The sequence below is a fragment of the Plodia interpunctella genome, chromosome 28, assembly GCF_027563975.2.
Source record: "Plodia interpunctella isolate USDA-ARS_2022_Savannah chromosome 28, ilPloInte3.2, whole genome shotgun sequence".
Taxonomy (NCBI): domain Eukaryota; kingdom Metazoa; phylum Arthropoda; class Insecta; order Lepidoptera; family Pyralidae; genus Plodia; species Plodia interpunctella.
In genome coordinates, this window is record NC_071321.1 from 2214804 (window position 1) to 2240596 (window position 25793).

Consider the following 25793-nt stretch of genomic DNA (forward strand, 5'->3'; position numbering starts at 1 on the left):
AAACGCAAAAGTCCTCATGACAGGCACCTGACATTGACATGCCTATCTAATAAGTGACGTGTAAAGTGTATTCGTCGGCGCCCCACAATTTCATAATTTCCCAAAAGAAAAAGCTCAAAATGAGCTCTTTCAAGAGAGATAAGAAAGAAGAGGAAGACGGCGGCGGTAACCCTTACCTGAACCTTGACAAGACGATCGTGTTACAAGAAGCGAGGTACTTCAACCAGACTCCAGTGAATCCTCGAAAATGCTGTTTGATTTTGTCGAAAGTCTTGTATTTATTGAATCAAGGAGAGAAATTGACGACCCAGGAGGCTACCGAAGCCTTTTTTGCCACTACTAAGCTATTTCAATCCAAGGATGTGATGCTACGTCGTATGGTTTACTTGTGTATCAAGGAGCTGAGTACGTTGGCTCAAGATGTCATCATAGTGACTTCTTCGCTGACGAAAGACATGACTGGGAAGGAGGATTTGTACCGGGCTGCGGCTATAAGGGCTCTGTGCAGTATAACTGATAGTACGATGTTGCAAGCCATCGAAAGGTACATGAAACAGGCGATTGTTGATAAGAATCCAGCTGTGAGTTCTGCGGCATTGGTTTCCGCTCTTCATTTGTCGGCGACCGCGCCCGATCTAGTGCGGCGGTGGTCGAATGAAGCTCAGGTTTGTATTTAAATACTTACTATAGGTAAGCAAGAAAATTAAATCATTGCTCATTGCTAATTATTTTATAAATCAAATGACATAATTATTGTCAATATATACTAATATGATAAAGAGAAAAGGGCCGATCTTGATGAAATTGGGCACACAGATAGACTAAACCTTCAGTAGTAATATATACTACTTTATTACGATTTTACAGGCCTCCAGGCCGCTAGTGTGTTAATGTATTGATTTGTATCATTATATTTTAATTAAAAAAATACAAATGTCAAGATTGTGTACCAACTTGTAAGCACCTAAACAAACACTTTTTAAATACACTCTGTTTTGATTGCCAACATAACTCAATACTTTTATTAATAAATATATGCTATTTTATTTTAACAGAGCAAAAATAGCTACAGTTAATATCATATATATAAATGTAGTTAACCGAGGTCACGCAGAATCGAGACACAGTAGATAAACTTTGTTGTTGAATGTTTGACCGGTGAATTTGCACCAGATCTTAAGGTAGACACTAGGGTAGATACTAACAAAAGGACTAACTAAATATCACAAAAAGTGCAAAATAAACACTAATGAAGACAGAAAATACACAATTTTTGAGTTATGATTACTAGATGGAGATATAAATGTATTTTTGGAGTTTCAAACAAGTTTTGACAAGATTCCTGCCAGTATGAATTCTTTCATCTTTGCTATGAAAACTATGAATGTGTGGACACACGTCGACACTTTGGCTCTCTTGGGCTAACCTTTTGCTGGCTCCACACTGTCGAACAGTATGCCAAACTTTGGCAGATTCTTCATTACAGCAAATAAAAGCACTCATACTAACTATGCAATGTTCACATCTTTGTGTTGGCATGTGTCTGTGACAGTGTGGAGCTGGCATAACAATTGTTTAAACAAATGCAGTGTCTTGGTTAAACAAGTGCAGATGTCTTTTTGAATTTGTTACAGGAAGCAATCTCAAACAATGCCATGGTGTCTTACCACGCCCTCGGTGTCGTCGCCAGCACCAGACGGAACGACAAATTATCCACTGTCAAACTTGTCTCTGGACTCATACATTCCGTAATCAAGTCTCCATACACTCTGTGCCTTCTCATCCGTTTGGCAGCCCAGCTGGTGGAAGATGATGAGTCCGAAGCGTCACAACCTTACATCACGTTCATAGAATGCTGCCTTCGCCACAAATCTGAAATGGTCATCTACGAAGCAGCTCACGCTATCGTGAACCTAAGGAAAACCGCCAGAGATTTGGCACCGGCAGTTTCTGTACTTCAACTATTCTGTGGCTCTTCAAAAGCGTCTCTGAGACTAGCTGGAGCGAGGACGCTCGCTCGTTTGACGGCGAAACATCCTACGGCAGTCGCGGCGTGCGCTGTCGATTTGGAAAACTTGATATCTGACCCAAACAGATCCGTGGCCACGTTGGCTGTTACCACGTTATTAGCTACAGGTGCAGAGAGCTCGGTCGACAGATTGATGAAGCAAATATCAAGTTTCGTATCGGAAATTTCCGATGAGTTCAAAATCGTCGTCGTTAGAGCTATAAGGCGTCTTTGTACTAAATTCCCGAGGAAGCATCAGTCGTTGGCTGCGTTTTTGGCTGGAATGCTTCGCGACGAAGGCGGCTTGGAATATAAGGCGGCCATTGCTGACGCGATCATTGCGTTGGTCGAAGAAAACCCTGACGCGAAAGAAACAGGGCTCGCGCACCTGTGCGAATTCATTGAAGATTGCGAACACACAGCCTTGGCTGTTCGTATTCTGCATCTATTGGGCCGCGAAGGACCAAAATCCCGTCAACCATCTAGATACATCAGATTTATTTACAACAGAGTGATTCTCGAATCGGGGCCGGTGAGAGCGGCCGCAGTGTCTGCTGTCGCACAATTCGGTGCTCAAAGACCTGAATTGCTGCCTAATATAAGCGTTCTACTGCAGAGATGTCAGATGGATGACGAAGACGAAGTGAGAGACAGAGCTATTTACTACAGCGCCATTTTGGAGACAGGAGATCCACAACTGATAAATGATTACATCGTAAACGTCAACAAACCTAACGCAGTTTTGCTCGAAAAGGCTTTGAGAGACCATTTGGCGACCCATCCTGATGATCCGTTCGACATGAATACGGTGCCAACTGAAGAAGAACCCAAGGAGAATAAGGAAGCGATAGTAGAAATTGAAGTGAAGAAACCTATGCAAATGTCCTTGGAAGAGATTTACGCAGAACAACTGTCGAAGATCGTGGGCATAGAGAGACTTGGGCCAGTCTTTAAGACCAACCAACCATTAGATTTGACTGAAGCGGAGACGGAATATAGAGTTCGCTTACTGAAGCATATATATGGGCGGCACGTGATACTGCAATTCGAGTGTGTTAACACTCTAAGCGATCAGTTGTTAGAAGACGTCCAGGTCAGACTGGAATGTCCGCCAGAATACGAAGTCAAATCGGTGACCCCATGCCCGAAGTTGGTCTACGACAAGCCTGGCAACGTCTTCGTCATTGTCGAGTTTCCTAGCGCATTTCTGGACAGTCTCGGCACATTTGGGGCGACCCTGGAGTTTATTGTTCGGGATTGTGACCCGACAACGGGACAGCCGGATCCCGGTGAAGGTTACGCTGATTCCTACCCACTGGAGGAGTTTGAAATGGGCTGCTCCGATCAGATCAGGGCTCGGGCGGCCGCAGACGACTGGGACCAGACGTGGGACAGGGCTTCCAACGCACCAGAAGCGTCAGACACTTTTGTATTATCACAGAACGATATAAACGATGCAGCAAAGGCGGTTTGTGAGCATCTCGGTCTGCCGAAGTCTGCGATAGTGGGGGAGGCGGTGAAGGAGATTAGGGGAGGAGGCATATTTAGGGGCGGAGCCCCCGTGCTGGTCAGGGCTCGTCTGGCGGCCAGCAGCAGCGGAGTGACCATGAAGTTGGCATCAAGGTCTCCGAGGGAGGACATTGCACAACTGCTTCTGGCTGCAGTCGGTTAATTATTAATGTTAAGTTCGTATTGCATTTGACGCCTGTTCGTCGATTTTTTTATACAAAATATTCAAGCAATATATATGTTCAGTATACTCTGTTTATATAATAATTATTTTTGTTAAAATTGGATTAATATTATAAACAATGTAATTTTTTTTTCTGGAATATTCATGACGCAACTGGCGAAAAAGCATTCCGAATCTGTAGTATTAAGTTTGTAATTATTTCATATACAATATTATAGATTGCTTAAACGGGGTTATGGCTATATCACCAGTAAATCCACACGACTAGATAGCTAACATCGTACTTTTGTTCTATAAAATTTCGTAATTCGTTAAATTTTAGTTCCATACGAAAATATGCCAAAACGTGATATGTCAGAACAGAAAATTAAAAAATCTTTTGTCTGGAGTGGTCTAAAAATCGTAGAACAAATGTTGTTTATGAAGTCAGTTTTTTAGTCAGAAGTTTCTGGCGTTTCCAACTAACCCTAATAAGAAAATGTTTTAAGCTAACGTATTGAATATTGCAATATTATTGTCAAATTGTAAATCAAATTTTATTGAGAAGCCATTTTTTTGTTAGCATAAGATTTAATAAAACTGGAACGTATGTATGTGTGGATACGCAATAAAAACACATTAAGATTAAAGAGAATCATTTATTTCAATCAACTAATATCTGAAAACGTTCTTCGTCAAAAAATATATGGAAACAAAAACAGTTATAGACTTCAAAAAATTCAAAATTGTGCACTTATATCTAATTTTTAACAGCGAATCACAAAAAAATAGGTACTAAAGAAACTAAATTAAGCAATAGGCTATTTTACACTAAAAGTCAAATCAGATATTTTTTTCTCAATATCGAAAACTATATATAATTTAGCTGCAAAGTGAAGCTTTTTAGCTGGAAAAGATCGCAAGGCATGCCAGCCAAGATTCGATAGTCTGTCGAACTGTCTGTCTTCGATAGCGGATGGCAACAACTGGCGAGGAATAGAAGTGGTTGGAAACAGAAAGGGGAGGCTTTTGCCCAGCAGTGGGATCTGATATTTACATAAAAAAAATGAAACTTGTATGAGAAAAATGTCGGAATGACGTTACTAATTGACTAATTCGAAACTATAAATCGAATTATAGAGGTAGAATCTGACACTATATTCTAGTGATAAAAAAATATTATATGGAGCTTGTATTGATGTCTCAGCCATCTGATTAAATCAGCCAGCAGGCCAGGCCATGTTTATTAAACGTCGGCATTCAATTGAACGCCTAGGACTGAAATTGTATGATATTATCATCAATGAGCCAGAAGGTTGATTGATCAATCAACGTTCAACTAGTTGGCTCAATCTAGCTCTTTGAAGACGGCCGACGAAAATCAGGTAGGCAGGTATTTAAATTTAGTTCACAGGATGTTCGATGGCTGCGACATTGACAATGAGACGTCACATTTCTGGGAGTCAAAAAGCATTAAAAAAAACGAACTGAGAACAAAAAAAATAGTAAATCACGTGATCGATAAACTGATCAAAGTGACATTTATTGTATTGGTTATGTTACCTTTACATTCCTAATACACTTTGAGAACTATACATTATTTTAACCATTCTATTAAAATTGATCACTTCGAGTGACTTCAAATTTTATTTTTATGGTGTGAAAAATACCCTATTGCTAAAATAACACTTATAAGACTAAAAATAAATCTATAGGTCTATCAATATTCAATCTTTATTTATAAAAAGCTTCTGCCCACTAAAGTAACTCCTCGTATTTTTTTAATGGCATTTTTTTGACAGCTCGTAGCTAATTTCCGAGCCGTTATCTTAAGGCTATATAGCGAAATGTCATTTTTATGAATAGGCTTATCATAATAACAATAACAACTCATTTCAATTTAAAAAATTGTCTCTCACTTCACATTGAAACCAAGAAACAAAACAATTTTTTAACTAAAATAGATTTTTTATGAGGGTAAGTAGTTAGTTTTGTTTAGTATTCAGTCTCAAAATATAGGAACATTATTTTCTTATCGTACAGATAAAATAAATATATATGTATATATATTATACGACTTTTATTGACTAATAAAAATGTCGAACTGTGTTAACATTAATGTGTTAAATTATTATTATTAAATTAGCCAATAAGTTTTATATCTAATAATTTAAGGTACATGTATCTTAGTTAAGATATGTGTATCTTATTTACGTGTATCTTAAAATGCAATCAATTGATTTATGATTTTAATCACTTATCACTTAAAACTAATACCATTTTATCATAAACTTTTGGATGTTAGGGTAATTTTTTAAATCAATTTGTGAAGTTCATCAAAAAAATACCGTGTACAAGAGCACGTTGACTGATTGGACGTATGCCATTTTGGGCACCGAAAAAAAAATCACCTAACGGGCACCTAAGAATGTTTTTTCATACAAAAATATTAATGACATATCACCACTTTCTGATAAAATATCATATTATTAACTGACAGTTAAACTATTAGAATATCTGCCTGAAGTTATTTGAAACTTTTCAAACAAAATATTTGACGCTCCAAATGTATAAGTTCTCTGTTTCGCCTGAGTGTTTTCCCGGTTTTTTCCTTAGCTGTTGAGCGTCGGAGCCCAGGGTCCGCTTTCCTACTTTTCCGTCTCCACTTCGCACGGTCGTTGTCACGCATATCATCTTTGAAGACATTCATCAATACTATTAGAAACTTCCGAACCGATTTCAAAAATTCTTTCGTCATTAGAAATGTACATTATCCAAGATTGCTATAGGCTATATTTTATCTCAAAATTCCCACGGGAGCGAAGCCCCGGGCAACATCTAGTGTAGTTATCAGATACTTTGTCAGCAAGCGGTGAAGCAATCCCTTAAAAAAATATATGTATATATATATATTCATTTAATATACGTCTCTATTCGAATATATTCAAAAATGTCTGTCTGTCTGTACAGTACGCGACGTCATAATTCCCTTCAGTTATTGCTAGAAGTATTTTGAGGGCAGCTTCTAACAATTGCGCTTGTTCCAGACACTTCATAACAACTTGCCTGAAAAGAAATTCAAAGAATAATAAACTCTGATTGTTCAACTAATATTATAAATGCAAAGGTAAGTATGTCTGTTATCTCTTCACGCTCTATCTACTCAATCAATACATACACGTATGCAAATTTCAAGGAGATTGGTTGTATGAAGTGTGGTGAAGGACATAGGGTACCTTTCATTCCGGAAAATTAATGCGGGTGAAGCCGCGGACAAGAGCCAGTATATGATATGGTTGAGATCGGAATTTGCTTTTATTTATTTATTTTTCTCTCTCTCTCTCTTATCTGTGCGTGTTCCCGGTTACTTCCTCAGCCGTTGACCGTCGGAGCCCAAGGATCGACTTCCTATTTTTTGACGGCTTTTGTTTATTTATATAAGTTTTATTACACAAAAATACTATATATAAATAGAATAGGCAATTAGATCATCACAGACACTTTTTCTCATCATAGTATTATAATTTTAATTTATTAAATTTATTGATCAAATGATTATATTTTATACCGATTTCTCAATAATATTCTTCTCCATTGTCATTTCCCATCTAAATATCGTCACGTGTTGAGTAAATTATTTATTTTTCTTTGGAAAATCTACTGTGAGATTTGAGGGGCGGGGAGGAGATTCGAGCGAATCCCACCAAAGGTCAGAAAAATACCAAATGACTCATCCAATTTATGGACACCAAAATATGAAAATTTGTTTGTTTGTATATCTTTCACGTCGGAACGAAGCGTTGGATTGAGGTGATTTATGGTGTGGATATAGCTGCAGAGTGTCATGGGCTATTACACAACGCGGACAACATCTAGTATCAAATGAAATTACCTGTATTTCATCAGCCGTATGTCCCCAAGTACCATCATGTCAGCTTTCAATAAAATCTCTTTTAGAGGAGTCACCTCATCGGATTCCCTTTGGACGATGCTGTAAAATTTCAATCGATGTCTATAAATAAATATTGACGACCTCGGTGGTAGGTAAGTGGCAAAGTGTTCGCCTCTGAAGCGAGAGGTCCCGGGTTCGATCCCCGGTCGGGCCATGATGGAAAATGATCTTTTTCTGATTGGCCCGGGTCTTGGATGTTTATCTATATATGTATTTGTTATAAAATATAGTATCGTTGAGTTTAGTATCCCATAACACAACTCTAGAACTTACTTTGGAGCTGGCTCAATCTGTGTAATTTGTCCTTATATATATTTATATAAATATATATATATATATATATATAAAAGCGAAAAACACTCATCGCTAAATCTCAAAAAGTACAAATAAGCCAATAAAGATGAAATTTGGCAGTTAGCTAAGAAGGGGCAGAAATAGGGGTTGCTTTCTTGAAAAGGAAATTCACGTGGTTGTCTCACCATTTCAGCTTATAAATGATCCCAGACAAATGTAAGTGAGATACGGACGCCTTATCGAATATTGATCTCTTTTTGTCACTCTCTATTTCCTTCTTTCGAAACTCCGCCATACTGTCGTCTCTAAAAATAATCAGTTTGGTACATTATATATCGTCGTGTTCCCTCTATCCTTCAGTTATATTCTACCCGTGTACCAAATTTCGTAACAATTTGTCGAGTAGATTACGCGCGAAAGAGTAACAAACATGTGTATGTTTGTTACTCTTTCGCGCGTAATCAATTAGTATAACGTGATCAAGTTGTCGGGCGATACTTTCAGTGTCATAGATTTTGTATTGTCTATGGTCAATAGATATAAATTGCGGCCAAAGGTGCGCACGATTTTTTTGTCGTTTTGTGTTATCACCTGAAATTGTTAACGTTTTAATAATAATAATAATAATTCATTTATTTCTTGACCAACTTTTAGATCATTTATTGTTAGTAACACAGAAAACTTAAAACCTAATGTTAGTAAAATACAAAACAGGACATTACATTACACTTGTACATTTTTCAGCATGTGAATCATCGAGCAATGATTCACATACTGAAAATCGACACGTGTCGCGAACAAGTTCAGGATACTGTTGGAGCTGGCCCGAAGTCTGTTAGCCAGGGATGTGCACCGTTTGCGCATAGTGGTGTAGAAACAATCCACTCGTGCCTCGGCGAACATCCCCGACGCACTACAACGTCGGGACAACCCCAAAAGCACCCTGAAGGCATCATTATATTGGACACGTAGGGCACTAAATTGCTTCTTTGTATATTGCACCCATAAGCTGCTCGTGTAGAAGGATGTGCAGTAGGCTCTAAAGAGAGTTATTTTTACTTGTCTAGAACAACGAGCAAACCTACGGGCTATCATATTAGCACGCATAGATAGCGCCCTACGCTCCCTTTCAATGTCTGTATTGTCTTTCAAGTCAGAGGTCAACCAGTGTCCAAGGTATTTAAATTTATAAACCCATTGTAAGGGCGTCTTATTTAATACTATTGGTGGAATAGTGTCCGGATTTTTCCCTCCAGCTTGAAAGACCATACATACACTCTTCTTCTCATTATATAATAAACCATGACTGGTGGCGTATCGCTTGCACACACTCAACAACCGGTCGAGGCCGCACGGAGAGGCACTCAGCAGAGCCATGTCGTCCGCATAACTAATATTGTTAAGACATATGTCATCAATATGGCAGCCGACATGTAAGCTGCTGAGCTCCTCAATCAGTGCGTTCACGTATAGGTTGAATAGCTTAGGCGAGGACAGCCCTCCCTGCCTTACTCCGCACTCCAACCTGTATGGCTCTGAGAAAGCATTCGACCACTTCACGACATTGATTTGATTGAGATACCAGTACTTAAATAGATTACACAGGTCAGGTGGCACTTTCATTTCTTCTAGTTTTTGCCACAGTATATCGTAAGAGACTAGGTCGAAAGCCTTCGACAGATCCAGAAAGCAGCCATATACTGGTGTATTTCGCTCTGTATAGTACTTGACAGTCTGCTTCAAACACAGGATTGCTGACTCAGTGGATAGACCAGGTCTGAAACCAAACTGGTTGTCATGCAGAGAAAGATATTTATCCAGTTGTTGATTAAGCAGACTGTCAAGCACCTTTGCCACTACTGTGGCAAGAGAGATGGGCCTATAGTTGGTCCGGTCGCTAGTATCGCCCGTTCTGTTCTTTACTATAGGGACCACTACAGTTTTCATCATTTCCGAGGGCAAGTAAGAATGGGACATGCACAGTGAAAAAAGCATATTGAGAACTCTCGGCAGGTGCAGCCCTGCATGTTGTAGGTGTTCAATACTCAGCCCATCGTGGCCAGGAGACTTGCCTCTACACATACACTTAATAATTTTATCTATATCATCTGCAGTAAACCGAGTATAAATCTCCTGACCACACAGGCCAGTACTACACTTTGACTGTGGTGGTCCCAATGGAGATTTAACAGAAAACTGCTCTCTAAACATGTCTGCTATACTTGAGTGCTCACACAAGCCGTCGACACTCACAGGGAGTTTAGGCTTAGAACCAAGTTTATTTGTTGCTTTCCAAAAGCCCTTGAAGTCATGCTTTCTGTGGTGTGAAGCAATTATGTCCATTTTTAACTGCTCTTCATGGTTTTGACACCACTTCAAACGAGACTTAAAAATTTTACGGCTTTCCACCATTTCATTATAAACACTACCACTGTTAGGTTTATTATACAAGAGCCATATCTGATGTTTACACCTAGCCTCCCTGTGAGCCTCGCTTACGTGCCTGTTCCACCCCACAACTGGCTTTCTTTTAGGTTTCAGATAACATTGCTTGCAGGTGGCAGATGCGGCCTCACTTAATACACATATTATGTCATTGTAAAGTTCTTTCAAGACAGTTTTATGATTATCATTATCACATAAAACTTTACTACAACACACTAGTTCGTCAGGGCAACAGATTAGGTTAAGTTTTTCATTACATATTTTTGTATACATCTCAATTTGATCTAAGTTTCTATCACCCCATAAGATTTTATTTTTAGCAGTTTTTTGTGGAATTGTTAAATTATTATGACATAAGTTAATTTTTAAATTTAAATTACACTCCACCACTAAAGGGCTATGGTCTGACCAACATACATCATTCATAACATAAATATTACAAACTGATTGTAAAACTGAGGCCGAAACCACACAGTGGTCTAGCCAAGTTCGTGATCCATTTGAGTCACTCACAAAGGTATATGTACCTGATGATAGGCCTAGTTTTTGAACGTCTACGCATGTCCAGTGTTCCTCACTACAGAAAGCTGACAGTTCTGCATAAAAAGTTTTAGTGGGATGGGCATTAAAATCCCCTAGTATATACACTTCTTCGGCACTTTCATTATTGATAATGGCACTCACCAGACTCAGCGTGTCCGTGAACTCTGACTGGTTGCCAGGGTTCTCAAAAGGCATGTACACATTAAACACAAACACTGACCTCGCTTCCAAAGCTATTTTGATGGCACACACGCGAGGGTTATCACACTGCACTATCGACACATTTCGGAACACCTGCTTGTTCCACAGCAAGGCGATACCTCCGTAGGGTCGCCCACGCAGCATGCCCGCTCCCGTATCCATCGACGACATCCCGGTACATCCGAAATCATCATGGATATTGTCCAAGAAAGCAATATCTGATGGCAACAGCCACGTTTCTTGCAATGCAATTATTGCCGATGTTTTACATAATTGTCTTACATAGTCAACAGAACGTTTAATGTTCTTGCAATTAAAAGTGACCATATTAATTGTGTCTATCATTTAATTTCAGTATTGCGGCCGTCAGCGTTTCTATATTTATAATGCACAAAGCGACGAAAAACAATTCCCTGTGGCCAAAGCTCGTCATTCAAGAACATTGGAAGTTTGATTTCAGAAACAAAGAATTTGTAGGCATTATAATTCTTCTCTTTCTTAGACGCAATTTTCTCGAGTTTCACAGTTTCCCGAGTTTTGGTCCGTATATACTCCATGATGTCTTGTTCCGTGGTTTCCTTATGTACTCTCGTAATAAACATCGGTACTTTAGCCTCGGCAGCTCTGAATTTACCTTTGTTCTCAGTACAGGCGCCAGTTTTGCCCATATATCTATAGTTTGCTTTGCGTTTTTTACGTTGTACATCCCAAATCTCCTCTGGGTCTGACTCTGATCTCGCTATTTCAGTTTCAGCCAATGTTGTTGTTTGTGTTTGCTGACCTGAGATGTCATAGTTGACTTTGACAGCTGACGATCGACTGCTATTTTGACATTCCGCCGCGACAGTGACAGCACTGACGGCTGGGCGCAGCTCCTTCGGCGATTCCCGCTCCTCACACCCCTCGCACGGCGGCTTCGTCATCGGCGTCGTATGACTCACAATATTCGAATACGAAATACTATCGCAACGGATATTTGACTTTGGGGTATCAAAAAGTACTTCCTTATGTGGAGAACTGTCTCTCTGTTTGGATGACGATAGTGGGCTCGTAGAAATGTTGCTATTGTTTGCAATAGTCGTTTCGAAGTGCGAAAATCCCATTGGGCCGCTGTCCATGTTGTATGTGGATGCACCTCTTTTATTAAGGTTTACATTCATATCGCGATATTTCGGAGATGATTGACCCGACTTTGATTTTAGGGCTTGAACTTCCCTCTTTACTTCATCTAGCTGCTCAACTGAGACAAAACTGTTTTCTACAGCGCTTAATTTTGTTTTAACCAGCACTAGATCCTTAAGAAGTTTTGTGACGTCTAGGTGGTCAAAGGTCACTGGTGGAAGCTTTTCAAGGTCGCGGGCCACAAACACGGGCATTAATTCCATGCTCACACTTTTATAAAGGGCTATGATGTCTTCTAAATCACGATTTTCCTTTCCTTTCCTCGTTCTATTTATTTTGCGTCGATCCGAAGGTAGTGAGTCAAAAAGTAACGATTTGGACCGCTTAATTTGGTCACTATCGAATGAAGAAACACATATTTTGACAAGGGTGTCCTCATCAATCACTGAGATTTTGTTTTGCACAAATGCTAACAGCTCGTCAATCACAATATTGCAAGTATTGCACTTCACAATCGTAGCCATTTCGCTCGCGTCGAAAACAGCTGTCACGATCGACGACGCACACACAAACCGACCGACACCGCCAGATGCGCGCGTTTTATTTTAATCATATTCTATAGAAATACTAGTATATAATTTTACTTAGTTCATATACACATATGCACCCTCAAATAATAGCTGCGCCCCCTGGGAGTTTTGGGGTAAAATGTATTAGGTTAGGTTATATGTGGTCGCCCAAATCAAAAGGGACCTTATGGCGGCTGGCGCTTAGGTCTTTATTGCCGTGGTTCCAATACAAAACAACGGCAATAATGGCGTAAGTTCCGGGTGCCATAAGTGCCACATATTCTACTCGTGTACCAAATTTCGTGATAATCGGTCCAGTAGATTTCGCGTGTAAGAGTAAGTAAACATACACACATATTCGCAAACTTTCGCATTTATAATCTTAGTAGGATTATTAGCGGGGAATCGCAATATTACTGGCGAATTTCAAATATATCGGCACATCCACAATCAAAACATAAAAATGGATAATACAAATATCAACTAACATAAAACCATAAATCGACTTCATAGAACCGCTGAGTTCACTCAAGAATGTTTGTACTAATGTATACGTGTTGTTCTCATTCACAAACCCACTGTCACTGGTCGAGCTATCATTAGGTTTGTCTATGTCATTATTCTGATCTCTATACTCCTTATTGTCATTAAGTGATAGCGAATTAAATGAGTTTCTGTCATTAATTGAATCGCGTCTTATCTCCATAGAATTATTTAGTTCACAATTTTCGTCATCATTAAACGCTTTTTTAACATCGTCAATTGTGTGATATTTTTCATTAATTCTATCAACGCTTGTACACAATGATATATCAGATAATGATAAATCACAAGCATTAATATTGAAATCAATTTCATCATTTTTAGATTGTAATTTATTTTCGAATTCTTCAATGGGGTTCATGTTTCTGACAACTTTCGGTCCGTCTGTTTCTTTTATATCGTCAAAAGTGTTGCCATGCTTTGGAGTCATGCTTATGTCTATGGCATGAGAATTTTTCTTGGCCAACGGCATGTTCGTATCGAAAAGCCTTATTATTTTCGGTTCATTAAGTTTGATCGTACTCTGTGAATGGATTTGTGTGTTCTCTGATAAGTTTACTTCTGAAGATTGTCTAGATAATTTTGTTTCTTTTACTTCGCCAGCGTTGTCGGGCGATTCTTTCAGTGTCATAGATTTTGTATTGTCTATGGTCAATAGATTTAAATTGCGGCCAAAGGTGCGCACGATTTTTTTGTCGTTTTGTGTTATCACCTGAAATTGTTAACGTTTTATTTTAATTATATTCTATAGAAATACTAGTATATAATATTATTAGCGACCCGTCCCGGCTTCGCACGTGTAAAATCATAATAAATTATACACCAAGACCTTCCTCAGGAATCACACTATGTATTGGTGAAAACCGCATGCATGAAAATCCATGCCTCAATTGAGTTTATCGCGGACAGACAGACGCGGCAGTGGACTTTGTTTTATAATATGTGAGGATAAGGATAAAGGTAAAACCTCATATATATTTTTCTTTGGGTGAAATTATGTTTCAATAGACGACAACAGATATTGACGACCGCCGTGGCCTAATGGTCATCACGCCGGACTGCTACACTGGAGGTCCCGGGTTCGAATCCCGGTTACATCAACATGAAAAATGATATTTTTCAGATTGGCCCGGGTCTTGGATGTTTATCTATATATGTATATGTTATAGAATATAGTATCGTTAAGTTAGTATCCCATAACACAAGTCTCGAACTTACTTTGGGGCTAGCTCAATCTGTGTCATTTGTCCATATATATTTATTATTTATATTTAATAGAAACCTATGTAAACACTGTCTTAATCTTAATAAAAATATAACAAACAATTTTTAAATATTCACACTTTGAATATTATTTTACATTTTTATATTCTCTTTGACTATGACCATCATGTGAGGCGAGGAAGCGTGTGGTTCCGCCCTAGAATAGGACCACTCCATAGGCTCGCGTGGATAAGGAATAAATAGCCTTGAGCTAGCTAATAAGCAATAATAATATTCACAAAGAGTTGATATCCGGCAGGAGGCCGGTTGTAAAAACACAGCCTAATCTTCAAATTCTGTAGGTTTTTTTTTCTAGGCTGAACCAGGGCTTAGCGGCGTCACAGCCCCGGATGTAGCTGGGAATACGCAAAGGTAAGAGACTTACTTCATCATGTGTAGAAGACTCCACATAACTTTGCCACGCCGGAAAGTGATTCTTTAAATATTGGATTATGTCAATTTTTTTCTTCGGAACTGAAAATTAACAATACGCTGTTAAAAGTTTATTTTTTATTAAATCTTTGTCATTTAACTTAAATTTTTGCATGAAATATATAACATCAGTTATATCATTTATATTAGATACCATTAGAAGCGATGATTCGAAGTTAAAATATTTTTTCTCATTAATTCAAATCATAATATGCAGTGGTCCCAATACACTACCTTGGGGACCCCCAGTTTTATAATAGTAGTAAATATCAGCAACCCGTGGATTAGCTTCCAAATTTTGGAAAAAAGATATGTTACTTAGGTATCACGATCATACGATATTTGTACAATGATCTACCACTGCCAAAAGACTCTTTACAATTAATCTAGGACAGTTAATGCGCTTGTAAAGGCTGCGGTGAAGTTTGTTGCGCCGCTTCATCACCTGTCCTTTGGAAGTCGACATTAAAATTATTTTTAAGTATATTTTTGACGTCACTAACTAATGTTACACAAAGTTGAATAAAAAATCTGTAATTTGAATTATACAAACATATAAAAATCTTACAATTATGTCTGTTAGGCTCGTCTCCGTATTCTCTGCGTAGTACTGGTGTACGAATCAGGTCAACCTCTTCAGAGCCGTGTTGTATTCTGTGTAACATATCGTATAGCAGCTGTTGGGTGTCCGATAGCGCTTGCGAAGTGACTGTCGACTGGAAATATGAATGACTGTATGAATGACGACCTCGGTGGCTATCTATCTATTTCTTTATCAGTGGTAAAGCGCTTGCCTCTGAACCGGGAGGTCCCGGGTTCGATCCCCGGTCGGGTCATGTTGGAAAATGATCTTTTTCTGATTGGCCCGGGTCTTGGACGTTTATCTATATATGTATTTGTTATAAAATATTGTATAGTTGAGTTAGTATCGTGTGTGAAATGGAGAAGGCAATGGCAAACCACTGCATTAATAGTGCCAAGAAAGTTGTTGTGTGTTTCATTTCACGTAATGACCACGACCCTCAGCCATGAGGAAATAAGACTATGTAGAGAAGTCAGTTTCACACCACTTTCTGTTAAAATATCATATTGTAACTAATTTTAGACTATCGCGTTTCGTTATTAATTATTTACAACAGATATTAAACGCGCACGTACCTTTTATAGTTCGTACGTCTCCAGTAACCAACCGCTCGGTGATCACGGGTCGTTGTAACATAGGCCTAAACGTCCAAGGTACAAAAGGTACGTGTGCGATTGAATACTTGTTTAAGCAATTAATACATAATATTGTAATCTAACAAATTTAACAGCTAGTTAATTTGTTAATATCCCTTAGTCGCCTCGTACGACATCGGCACGGGAGGAAATGGAATGGTCCTAATCTAGGGCGGAACCGCACGCCACATAAATGAGTTTGAGAAATATACCTGCAACAGTTCAACCAGTAAGACGCCACAGCCAAAGACACACATTAACTTTTCTGGCTTGATATCCTTTTTAAGTTCACCTATAGACAATACAAACCATCAATATCGGCTTGGTTAACAGAACAACTCTCTGGTAATATTATTATGATTATTTTTTTCGGTATAATGTACATAGTTAAAATTTTCAGTTCTCTCGGAAACGGGGAAGTGGATCAAATTTTACTTGCTATGTTTTATTACAGACAGACAGACAGACAACGGGACGGGTGAAAGTAAATAAAAGCTTGTAAAAATAGAGCGAAGAGTGAACTAACAAATTTGGCGCCCAACGTGGGACGATTTATAATAATACTGTACGCTGTTAGAAGTAAATGTGTATGTTCATTTATTTATAATAATGCTACTATTATCATAAACGCGAAAGTATCGATTTGGGGGTGCTTTTTACTCAATCAAGGAAATTCTCCTGGAAGAATATCTATTAAATGAATAGGGTACATGGTTAGTATTCAAATTGAAATAACACAGTGTAGTTTTTATCCCGAAATTCCCGCGGGAGCTAAATTGCGCAACTGGTATATGATATTTGGAGTAAGTAATATAGTACTATAATAAAACATTAAAAGAAATTAAGTCCCACGTTATAGGCTAGTAACATCAATCTTATAAAGTCACAAATTTGGCGCCCAACGTGGAACGATTAATAATAATGATATAACTAATCAACACATAATCACCTCGTTTGCAGCAGTTATTGAGCAGCAACAGTGACAACTCATCAGCTACAACGGTGACTTTCCACACGCCACGAGCATCAACCACTTTTCTGACGCACGTCACTGCTTCATGCAGCGTCCAGGGCGGGAGAAGACAGAGGGGGATTTCAGAGGAATTCTTCTGTAAGGAACTCTAGAGGAAGTACTTTTAAATAGGAAATATAATAACTAGTTGTTCGCCGCGAACTTAACCTCGCGAACATAATAAATTTTTGACGAGTTTTTAAAAAAATGAGAATATTTCAAAAACGACTTAACCGATTTTGATGCCCCACGAGCTTCAAAATTCTTTTGACAGATCTTACATACATTTTAAATTTCGTTAAAATCAGACCAACGGTTCGAAAGTTATCGCGTTACAAAAAAGAAAGAAAGAAACAAACAAACATACATACATACAAAAAATGTGTTAGTGCAAGTCTTTAAAAAAGTAAAGGTACGCCAGCCACACTGGCCAGTAAGAGTGCAAAAAAAAATGGGATAAAAAAGAGCATGAATCAAAAAAAAATAGAAAAAATGATGCAATAAATATATCAGCACAATTATAACAATTTAGATCAAATCAAATATTGTTAAATGTTTTAGGTTACTTTGCACCTGAGTTAATTTTAAGATGTTCAGTGAAACTAATACCCTTGTAAGTTAATTTCTTCCTACTTCCCATTTTATATAATTTTCTCAAAGAAAGAAACTATTAGTTCACACAAATGTATTTTTGCACCAAATTGATTTGTAGGTCTCTCTCGCATCGCTCGATTGGTCAACTAACAAAGAATAATTTACACTAAATCTATAATTAATAACATAGTGTTACTTTATTGTGGTGCACAATAATATTAGTAATATTATTCAATATGCTTAATAGATTTTTTGGGACAAATTGAGAAACAGGTTAACAATGACAACAGTTAAAAATAATAACTATTTAAAACAGGTTTAAAATAATGACCGAATGGCTTACACCATCGGTCACCTGTACTTACCTGTAAATATGAAGATAAGCCATATTCCATTATCTGCCGAAAAGTACAAATCCATTCATCGATATTAGACCTTATGTTGTCCACCATAAACTTGCTTTTCACTTGAAACCTTTGCTTAACCTTATCCCCTATTGACTTTTTAAACTTTTCCTTCAAATTATCGGTTCGAATACTTTGAATTTCATTCTGGCCAGATACCTTCTGATTTTGAATTAGGAACAAATTCTGTTTCGGTGCGCTGAAAACGGATTCTTTTTTCGAATTTTGTAAGTGGCCACTTTTCTGCTCATTTTGAGGATTCTTATTTTTTATTTGAAATGTAAACAATTTTTTTCTATCATCTAATTTAACAATGTCATTAGAATTTTTATTAAGGAAATTACTATTTTTATCTTTTATTATAAGTTTTTCCATAGTTTTACTTATAACTGTCGCATCGGAATCGCTGTCGTAGTTAAAATTAAGATAATCCCGCGACTTTTCCTTCTTTTTAACTATCGTTTCTTCAAAATTTATCGGAGATGTGTTAGCATCAGTCGTAACTTTAATATGTGTTTGAACGTCACAGTTTTTTTTTACTGCATCATCATCGAATATTGTTTTCTTGTAACCGTCAATTGGAATTTTCGAGTTAGTATTAGAATAAAAACTAGATTCTTTTGGCAAAAACAAATTTTGTGTTGATTCATTTTTCAACGTGATTTTAAGCGATTGCTGATCGCTTTTATCGACGCCATCTTTGACGTCTTTGAGTTTGAAGCAGTGTATTTTTAGGGTTTTCGCTTTTTCATATAATATTGTGTCTTCAGTTATTAATACCTGAAAACAAAGGATAAAATTAAAAATGCGAAAGTGAAACCTCTTGAAACCTCTTCACGATTTGAAGCAATCTTCTGCACACATCTGGTAGTAAATAAATAAATTTGTTTCAGTTAACTAGATACGACTCCTGACTTTGCTCCCATAGACATTTCGGGATAAAAAGTACCCTATGTCACTGAGGAATAACGTAGCTTCCTACTGGTGAAAGGATTCTTGAAATCGTTAGAGTAGTTCCTAAGATTACTATAAGACATAAACTTACAAATGTTTCTTCGATTACTGTAGACTTGTATAGATAGCGTAGTTTAGTGTGCGCGTAGTGTACATTAATGTGGATAGTGTAATTATAAAATAAATATATCAGGACAAATTACACAGATTGAGCTAGCCCCAAAGTAAGTTCGAGACTTGTGTTATGGGATACTAACTCAACGATACTATATTTAATAACATATACATATATAGATAAATATCCAAGACCCGGGCCAATCAGAAAAGATCATTTTCCATCATGACCCGACCGGGGATCGAACCCGGGACCTCTCGGTTCAGAGGCGAACACTTTACCACTGCGCCACCGAGGTCGACGTTTTTAATTGTAATTTTAGTGTGCATAGTGTACTTTAGTATACGTTGTGAATATTAGTATATTATTAGTAGTTAGTGCAGGCTAATGTTGATAGTGTACAAAGCATAGACTAGTGCAGACGAATTTAGATAGTGTGCATAATGTACTTTAGTGTACATAGTGTAAATATAATAAAAATTATACATACCACATGATCATTACGTTTCATTGATTCTTTACAACAATTCAATATTCGGACTATAGTCGACATATTCGTGTAAATTTTATCTTCATCCTCTGCCGGTTGAACTGAAACGACAATCGACGCATATCATTTTGTAACCCCCGACGCAAAAAGAGGAATGTTACAAGTTTAACGTGTCCGTCTGTGGCATCGTAGCTCCGAAACGGATGAACCGATTTATCTAGGGAGGCATAATTAGTCCGAGACAGATTTTTAGAATTTGCCTCTGTTTAAAAAATATTATTGTGGCGCTAGTGCGGGCGCACACTACACCCTTAATACATTGGCAAATATTTTGTCTACACGCTCAGTCCAAGATTTTGAACAACTTTTATTATGGGAGTAACACCGAAATCGCGAAAAAATATCAGCTGTTCTATATAAAATTTTTTTCGCGATCAAGGTTGCTTCCATACGAAAAGTTGTTCAGTACCATCGACTGAGCATGTATTATAAAATAATGCCAATGTTTAAGAAATCACCAGAATGTAGTGATAACAACTCACCAACAACATGTTGCAGTGTCGCCAGCTTCCTCGTCAGCTGTCGCGCGACAATGACTCGCTGTTGCCCGCGACAGTCGCCGAAACTGTACTCTTCTATTTCCGACCTCACCGCGTACGGGACGAACAGACGACATTCTTTATCTGGAAACGAAATTGGGATCATTTCATAGATCACTACATAGTATAAAACAAAGTCCGTTTGCGTCTGTCTGTTCGTGATAAACTCAAAAAGAACTGCACATATTTTCATGCGGTTTCCACCAATAGATAGTGTGATTTCTGAGGAAGGTGTATGATTTATTATGTTTATCCCGAGCGAAGTCGGGATGGACCTGCTAGTATACTATAAAGAAAAAGGTCCAGCAGTTCTAGAGATTAGCGGATTTATCCCGAAATTCCCACGGGAGCGAAGCCCCGGGGCGCAGCTAGTATGATTTGCGTAGTTAGTGTGAGTGCTCTTACCGCAATGAAAAACCAGCAATGTATACCGAATTCGCCAAAGTATGGCGAACCGTTCGACGACAGTGTGGAGCCGGCACTAAAGATCCAAGCGTAGGGGCAAATAGACAGCGTGAAGTGGCTTTGTAATTATAATAATTACAACTCATGTATTGAATTTAAGTTCTGTGTAACTTACCCAACTTGACAAATTTGTCAATAAAATCATAGTTGTCAAGTAAGACGCCGGAGTCTACAACTATGTACCAATATCCATTGTAACGTTCAGCTAGATCACGCATGGTGTCAATTGTTATTGGTGGCAACTGAAATAAAAGAAAATTGTATCAATGAATAATCTATACTATTATTATCAAGAGGAAAGCATTTGTGAGTTTGTATGTTTGAGGTAATCTCCGAGACTACTGAACCGATTTCAAAAATTCTTTCACCATTAGAGAGATACATTCAAGATTGCTATAGGCTATATTTTATCTCAAAAAATATAGTTCTTACTAGAGCGGGGGCGCAGCTGGTATTATGAATGTGAAAGTCTGTCTGTTCCGCTTTCACGACTAAACTGCTGGACCGATTTTGATGAAATTTGATATACATGTAGTTAAAGACTAGAAACTTTGTATGAAAATTATGTTAAAAAGTCGAATAAAGACGGCTTAATTGGCTATCACACAAAAAATATTGGTCCTAGGAAATAGTAATCTAACACGGCTAAACACAAAAAACGTAATTAAGCTGTCAGAGCGCGGGTAAACAGCTAATATAAACTAATAGTATATGAAATTGATTAATCAATAATGTCTAATTCTCGCGTTAGCTTTTGGGCCTGTTTCACCACTTGCTGATAAAGTATCTGATAGTCTACATGTAACATATTGAACACCACAAATTGTGTTACAGAAGTGTTGGATAGTGCTAACTGGCCAATCCATCAGGCAGATGTATCTAGCAGCTACTTTATCGGTCTGATTACAATATGTCTTTACAATATTGTCTTTATTAAAATAAAGTATCACATACATTTTCACTGGAGTCTTGGTCTTTTGAGCTTCCTTCGGCGGAGTCCAAGTCAAACATCACTCGTTTCTTCACAGGAGTTTGTAAGGTCATATACTGATTTTCTGAAATTGACAACATTTTCACTAAGATAAATAGTGTATTGCTTATCATCACTAAAAAACACGAAGGAACACAACCATACCGCACAGCGCATGAGCCGAGACCGAGTCATTATAACGCTCGCGCGTTCGTTTCATAGGCGGGGTGACAACACACATTTATGAGTCACTTTGCCAACATGTATTTATTAATAAGGATTGTTTTACCGACGATACAGTAGCTAAAATGACAATTTAACACTGTATCATGTTCACCCTCTTAATGTTGCACTGAATTCCATGTAGTTCTTAATATATTTAATAACCTGAAGTTCTCGAAATATTTACCTGTCTGTGCTAGTATACACCAGTACTTCCATATTAATTTCAAAAACAAAAGATCAAAATCAAGAGATATTGTTATAAATAAAAAAATTACACACCATCAACATGATTTGTTCTTCCTAAACAAATGGATATTCTTCTCTTTCTCACCAAAGTATGTCTCAAATCATTTTTATCAAGATTTCCCAAAAAGTCACCTTTATTGTTCTCAATCTGATCATATTTCTCCAAATTACTCACAAAAGGATCTTTTTCATTAATTTCTGTGTGGCCATTGTTTATAGTTTCAGATGTATTGGGATATAAAAGTGATTTTCGCATAACAAAGTTACTTCTTGGTTGGATTATGTCTGAAGATTCAATATTTTGTTTATAAATTTTGAGACTTTGATTAAAAGCTGATTTAGACTCATCATACTTTTCAAAAATTACACTGTCGTCTGACAATGTCCTTTGCCTTCCAACTTTCTTTAATGGTTCAATATTGTCATAGAAAGTTGTTCTATTAGATTCAGACTGAGTTCTTTGACGGCCTTTTTTTATTGGATCAAAAGTATTTTTAATATTAACCCCAAATATTTGGGACTCAGTGGTAATGTTACTAGAAGTTTTTAGAGGCTGTTCATTTTGACTAGATTGACCAAAAAATTGAGGACATCTTGCAGCCTGTTGAAACATGTTTGTTTTTGGTTCTTCATAATTAGTAAATCTTTTTGATAGCGGAATATTGCAAGTCTCAACTAATACTTCTCTGGATTCCCAAGATGGTGTCCGTTGGTCCTGCCACGGTTTGGGAAACATTGGCAACATTGGGGCCCATATAATATTTTGCATGTAAGGATTGACATTTGAAATGTATGTAGGGAATGTTGCTTGGCCAAATACGGGTGTAGTTTGTGGAAAGTCATTTCTTCGGATAATAATTGGGGCTTGTTTCTGCATGTTCAATTCTATATTAGTGGAGGGTGACTCTGCTGGTGGACCCGAAGGTTCAGGGAATGTGTGAGTCTTGTCGGCTTTCTGCAGAATGTTGTCTTTGCGAATTGCCTTTTGCTGTTGAGAATAGATTCAAATTCAAAATTCTTTATTCAATTTAGGATGATATACAGCAACTATTGACGTCAAAAAATTACTTAAACTAAGTCTACAGCCGACTTCCAAAGTGCAGGTGAAGAAGAAGCGGCGAATAGCAATAGATTGTTGGTAATTTTATAATTAATACATAGAAAATTATCACAAAAAACTTTTTTATTTTTCTTATTGGATATTTTTGGCCAGGTAGAACCTTTATATCCTAAGTTCCTCGAGAGAAGTATGTAACCACATAGGGTACTTGTATCCCGCAATTATTACGGACGCAGAGCTTCGGGGAGCAGCTAGTACAAGTATAAGTGAGCTGGGTAGCTAGCATGTCAACTACAAAAGTAACCTTGGATTCCGTATCATTTAGTTCTAACACAAACTAGAAAACTAGCTATGTACCTCACATAGCTATTACTTTGACTATAACATTTATAATAAGTTATATTATGGTACTTACATCCGTATCGTTCAAACTCCAAGCAGTCGCGCCATTCAAGACATTGAAATAGTAAAATTTGCCCGGAAAGCTTTTAGATGGACACAGAATCCAACCACTGTTATCTTTCTTGTTTGGATTCATGGTAAAGATACTTATTATTCTGTTTACATAGTTATACAGGTGAAAGCAAGCATTTATGCAAAGGTATATCAATTTCAGGTAACTATGTAGAAATGCTGAGCACGACTCCTAATTAGCCAAAAGTTAACATGAACTTCAATTTATAACTTTTCGCTGACACCCGCGAAAGCTACGAGATTTTTTTTTTATTTAACTTGTTTTTTTTAAGCGTTTTGTTTCTGAATCGTTATACATTTTCCTGATCCTTCTTTTTTGTAACAGTTCTATTTGTCTTATTTTTATATCTAATAATAATAATAAATCTTTATTGACAGTTTCATAACAAGGTTAAAATACAAGGATAATAATCTGTGATTTGTATAATCAAGGATATTAAGTAGTAAATAGCAAAAAATATTTAAAGAGTTGCAAAACTTGGAAACGTCAATCTGAGCAGATTCGCTCTCAAACCAGCATGGAAAGACTAGCTAACAAAACAAAGTGAGTGAAAAACAATGGGTAATAATAGAACATTTTATTTATTTCTTTAAAAACTTACATGCTAATGTGAGCAATTAACAACAATAATTTTAGGAACAATCACAGCTACAAACTACTACCCCACATTGTTTACCTTAACGTTAAAGTTAATAATTTTCTAAGAATTGTCTAAATATTTACAATATTCTATAATAGGTAATTAAAATATACTTCCCTTGTTAGATAAGATCGCGATCGAAGTAAAATAAGATTTAACTAAAATATGATTGAAATCACAGACTGTTTAATTTTTTAGGTGATCAACATAAACGAATACACTTATTGTTATTTTACTTGTCTGTTAGGTATTTGTAGTGTATATTTTGAGTGTTTGCCACGAAAGTTACAAAGAAACAAAAATTTAAGGGTACATACATTTTTAACAATCTTTTTGTAGAAGAAATTGTACTATTTTTTAGCTGGCAACAAACAAGCTGTGACAAAAAATTGGCGGCAATTTTGACTTTTGTTCGTATTGATTGTAATTTTTTTTTTCTGCCTGTATGTCAAGCCAAAACAGTGTACTAAACGTACTATATAATTCAGTCTTCGTTGGAATATTCTAAAAAAATATAATTGCTTGTGTTATGTTAACTAGGTATTTTCAAAAAGGCCTCCTTTTCAACAATAAACAAGTTTTTATTCGCTATATCGCTGTTTTTACTTTTATATTGTAATATGGAGTTTATTGTCTCACTCTTCAAGTGATATTTGTATATGTTTCTTGCTAACAAATAACTGCCTAAAAGGAGTGTTAAAGCTAGTATTACATATGAGAGAGGAGGTAGGATCACTGCCATAAAGTAAATAGTGTTTCGTATGTGTGATGGTAGTCCCTCTTGGTTCTGGAACAAAAATGATAAATTTAAGTAAATTGGTAGGTAACAGAGAAAAAAAAGACTTTTTTTGAAATTATGAGTGGCTTATTTCTACCTCTATGTGTTACGAGGCTCTGCATCGATTTTAGAATTAAATTTTCTCTCTCTTTCTCTCTCTCTCGTCTGACCGTATTCCTCAACTAACAGGTAACTTCGTCAGCGCCGGGTCCGCTTTCCTACTCTTCAGAAAACAGAATTAGATTTTCTATGTATGAATTATATTTTACACGGTAAGTACTGTTTAAGAGGAGACGCGTTCATAGCGAATTCTTCAAATTTACTGCGCAAACATTCACTCTAGCGCATGTTAACACTTTTATAGAGAAAATACTAATTTGATTAAAGAAGTCTAAAATAATGATCAATGCATTAGTTTAAGAAATGTATATAGTCCCGTAGCCATTACGATCACTAACAGATCGGCTACGTTGTTGTCAGCGATTGTAGCTTGTTTCGTGGCGC

The 25793-nt window shown here is 37.1% G+C and overlaps 5 protein-coding genes across 8 annotated transcripts in view; 1 reads left to right on the forward strand and 4 right to left on the reverse strand.

Moving 5' to 3' along the window:
- The first annotated feature begins 40 nt into the window (after positions 1-40).
- LOC128681880 (coatomer subunit gamma-like) lies at positions 41-4330 on the forward strand. The gene is made up of 2 exons (XM_053766165.1): positions 41-665; positions 1635-4330. Exons 1-2 carry the CDS (start codon positions 120-122, stop codon positions 3678-3680), a joined length of 2592 nt encoding a protein of 863 aa, XP_053622140.1. The 5' UTR covers positions 41-119; the 3' UTR covers positions 3681-4330.
- A 1093-nt stretch (positions 4331-5423) lies between these two features.
- LOC128681879 (uncharacterized) lies at positions 5424-24215 on the reverse strand. 4 transcript variants are annotated; one of them, XM_053766163.1, is made up of 15 exons: positions 23812-24215; positions 22370-23324; positions 21850-21950; positions 21011-21137; positions 20374-20514; positions 19832-19932; positions 18234-19052; positions 17212-17368; positions 16475-16554; positions 15613-15760; positions 14998-15086; positions 13295-14061; positions 8112-8231; positions 7573-7671; positions 5424-6746 (listed from the first exon to the last, which is right to left on the reverse strand). In XM_053766163.1, the coding sequence occupies exons 1-15, from the start codon at positions 23932-23934 to the stop codon at positions 6611-6613; spliced, it is 3963 nt and encodes a 1320-aa protein (XP_053622138.1). In that variant the 5' UTR covers positions 23935-24215; the 3' UTR covers positions 5424-6610. The 4 variants fall into 4 exon arrangements, with proteins under 4 accessions (XP_053622138.1, XP_053622137.1, XP_053622136.1 ...); XM_053766162.1 differs by having other exon boundaries at positions 17212-17371; XM_053766161.1 differs by having other exon boundaries at positions 17212-17383.
- Positions 8542-11442, reverse strand: LOC128681881 (uncharacterized). The gene has a single exon (XM_053766166.2). The coding sequence runs from the start codon at positions 11440-11442 to the stop codon at positions 8650-8652; it is 2793 nt and encodes a 930-aa protein (XP_053622141.2). The 3' UTR covers positions 8542-8649.
- Positions 10241-12823, reverse strand: LOC135309689 (uncharacterized). The gene has a single exon (XM_064436891.1). It carries the CDS (start codon positions 12759-12761, stop codon positions 11457-11459), a length of 1305 nt encoding a protein of 434 aa, XP_064292961.1. The 5' UTR covers positions 12762-12823; the 3' UTR covers positions 10241-11456.
- A 218-nt stretch (positions 24216-24433) lies between the features above and the next one.
- Positions 24434-25793, reverse strand: part of LOC128681882 (scavenger receptor class B member 1-like) — a 47171-nt gene continuing 45811 nt past the window's right edge. The window contains exon 12 of the mRNA XM_053766167.2: positions 24434-25298. Coding sequence (XP_053622142.1) covers positions 25044-25298 — 255 coding nt within the window. The 3' untranslated portion in view covers positions 24434-25043. The remainder of the gene's footprint in view (positions 25299-25793) is intronic.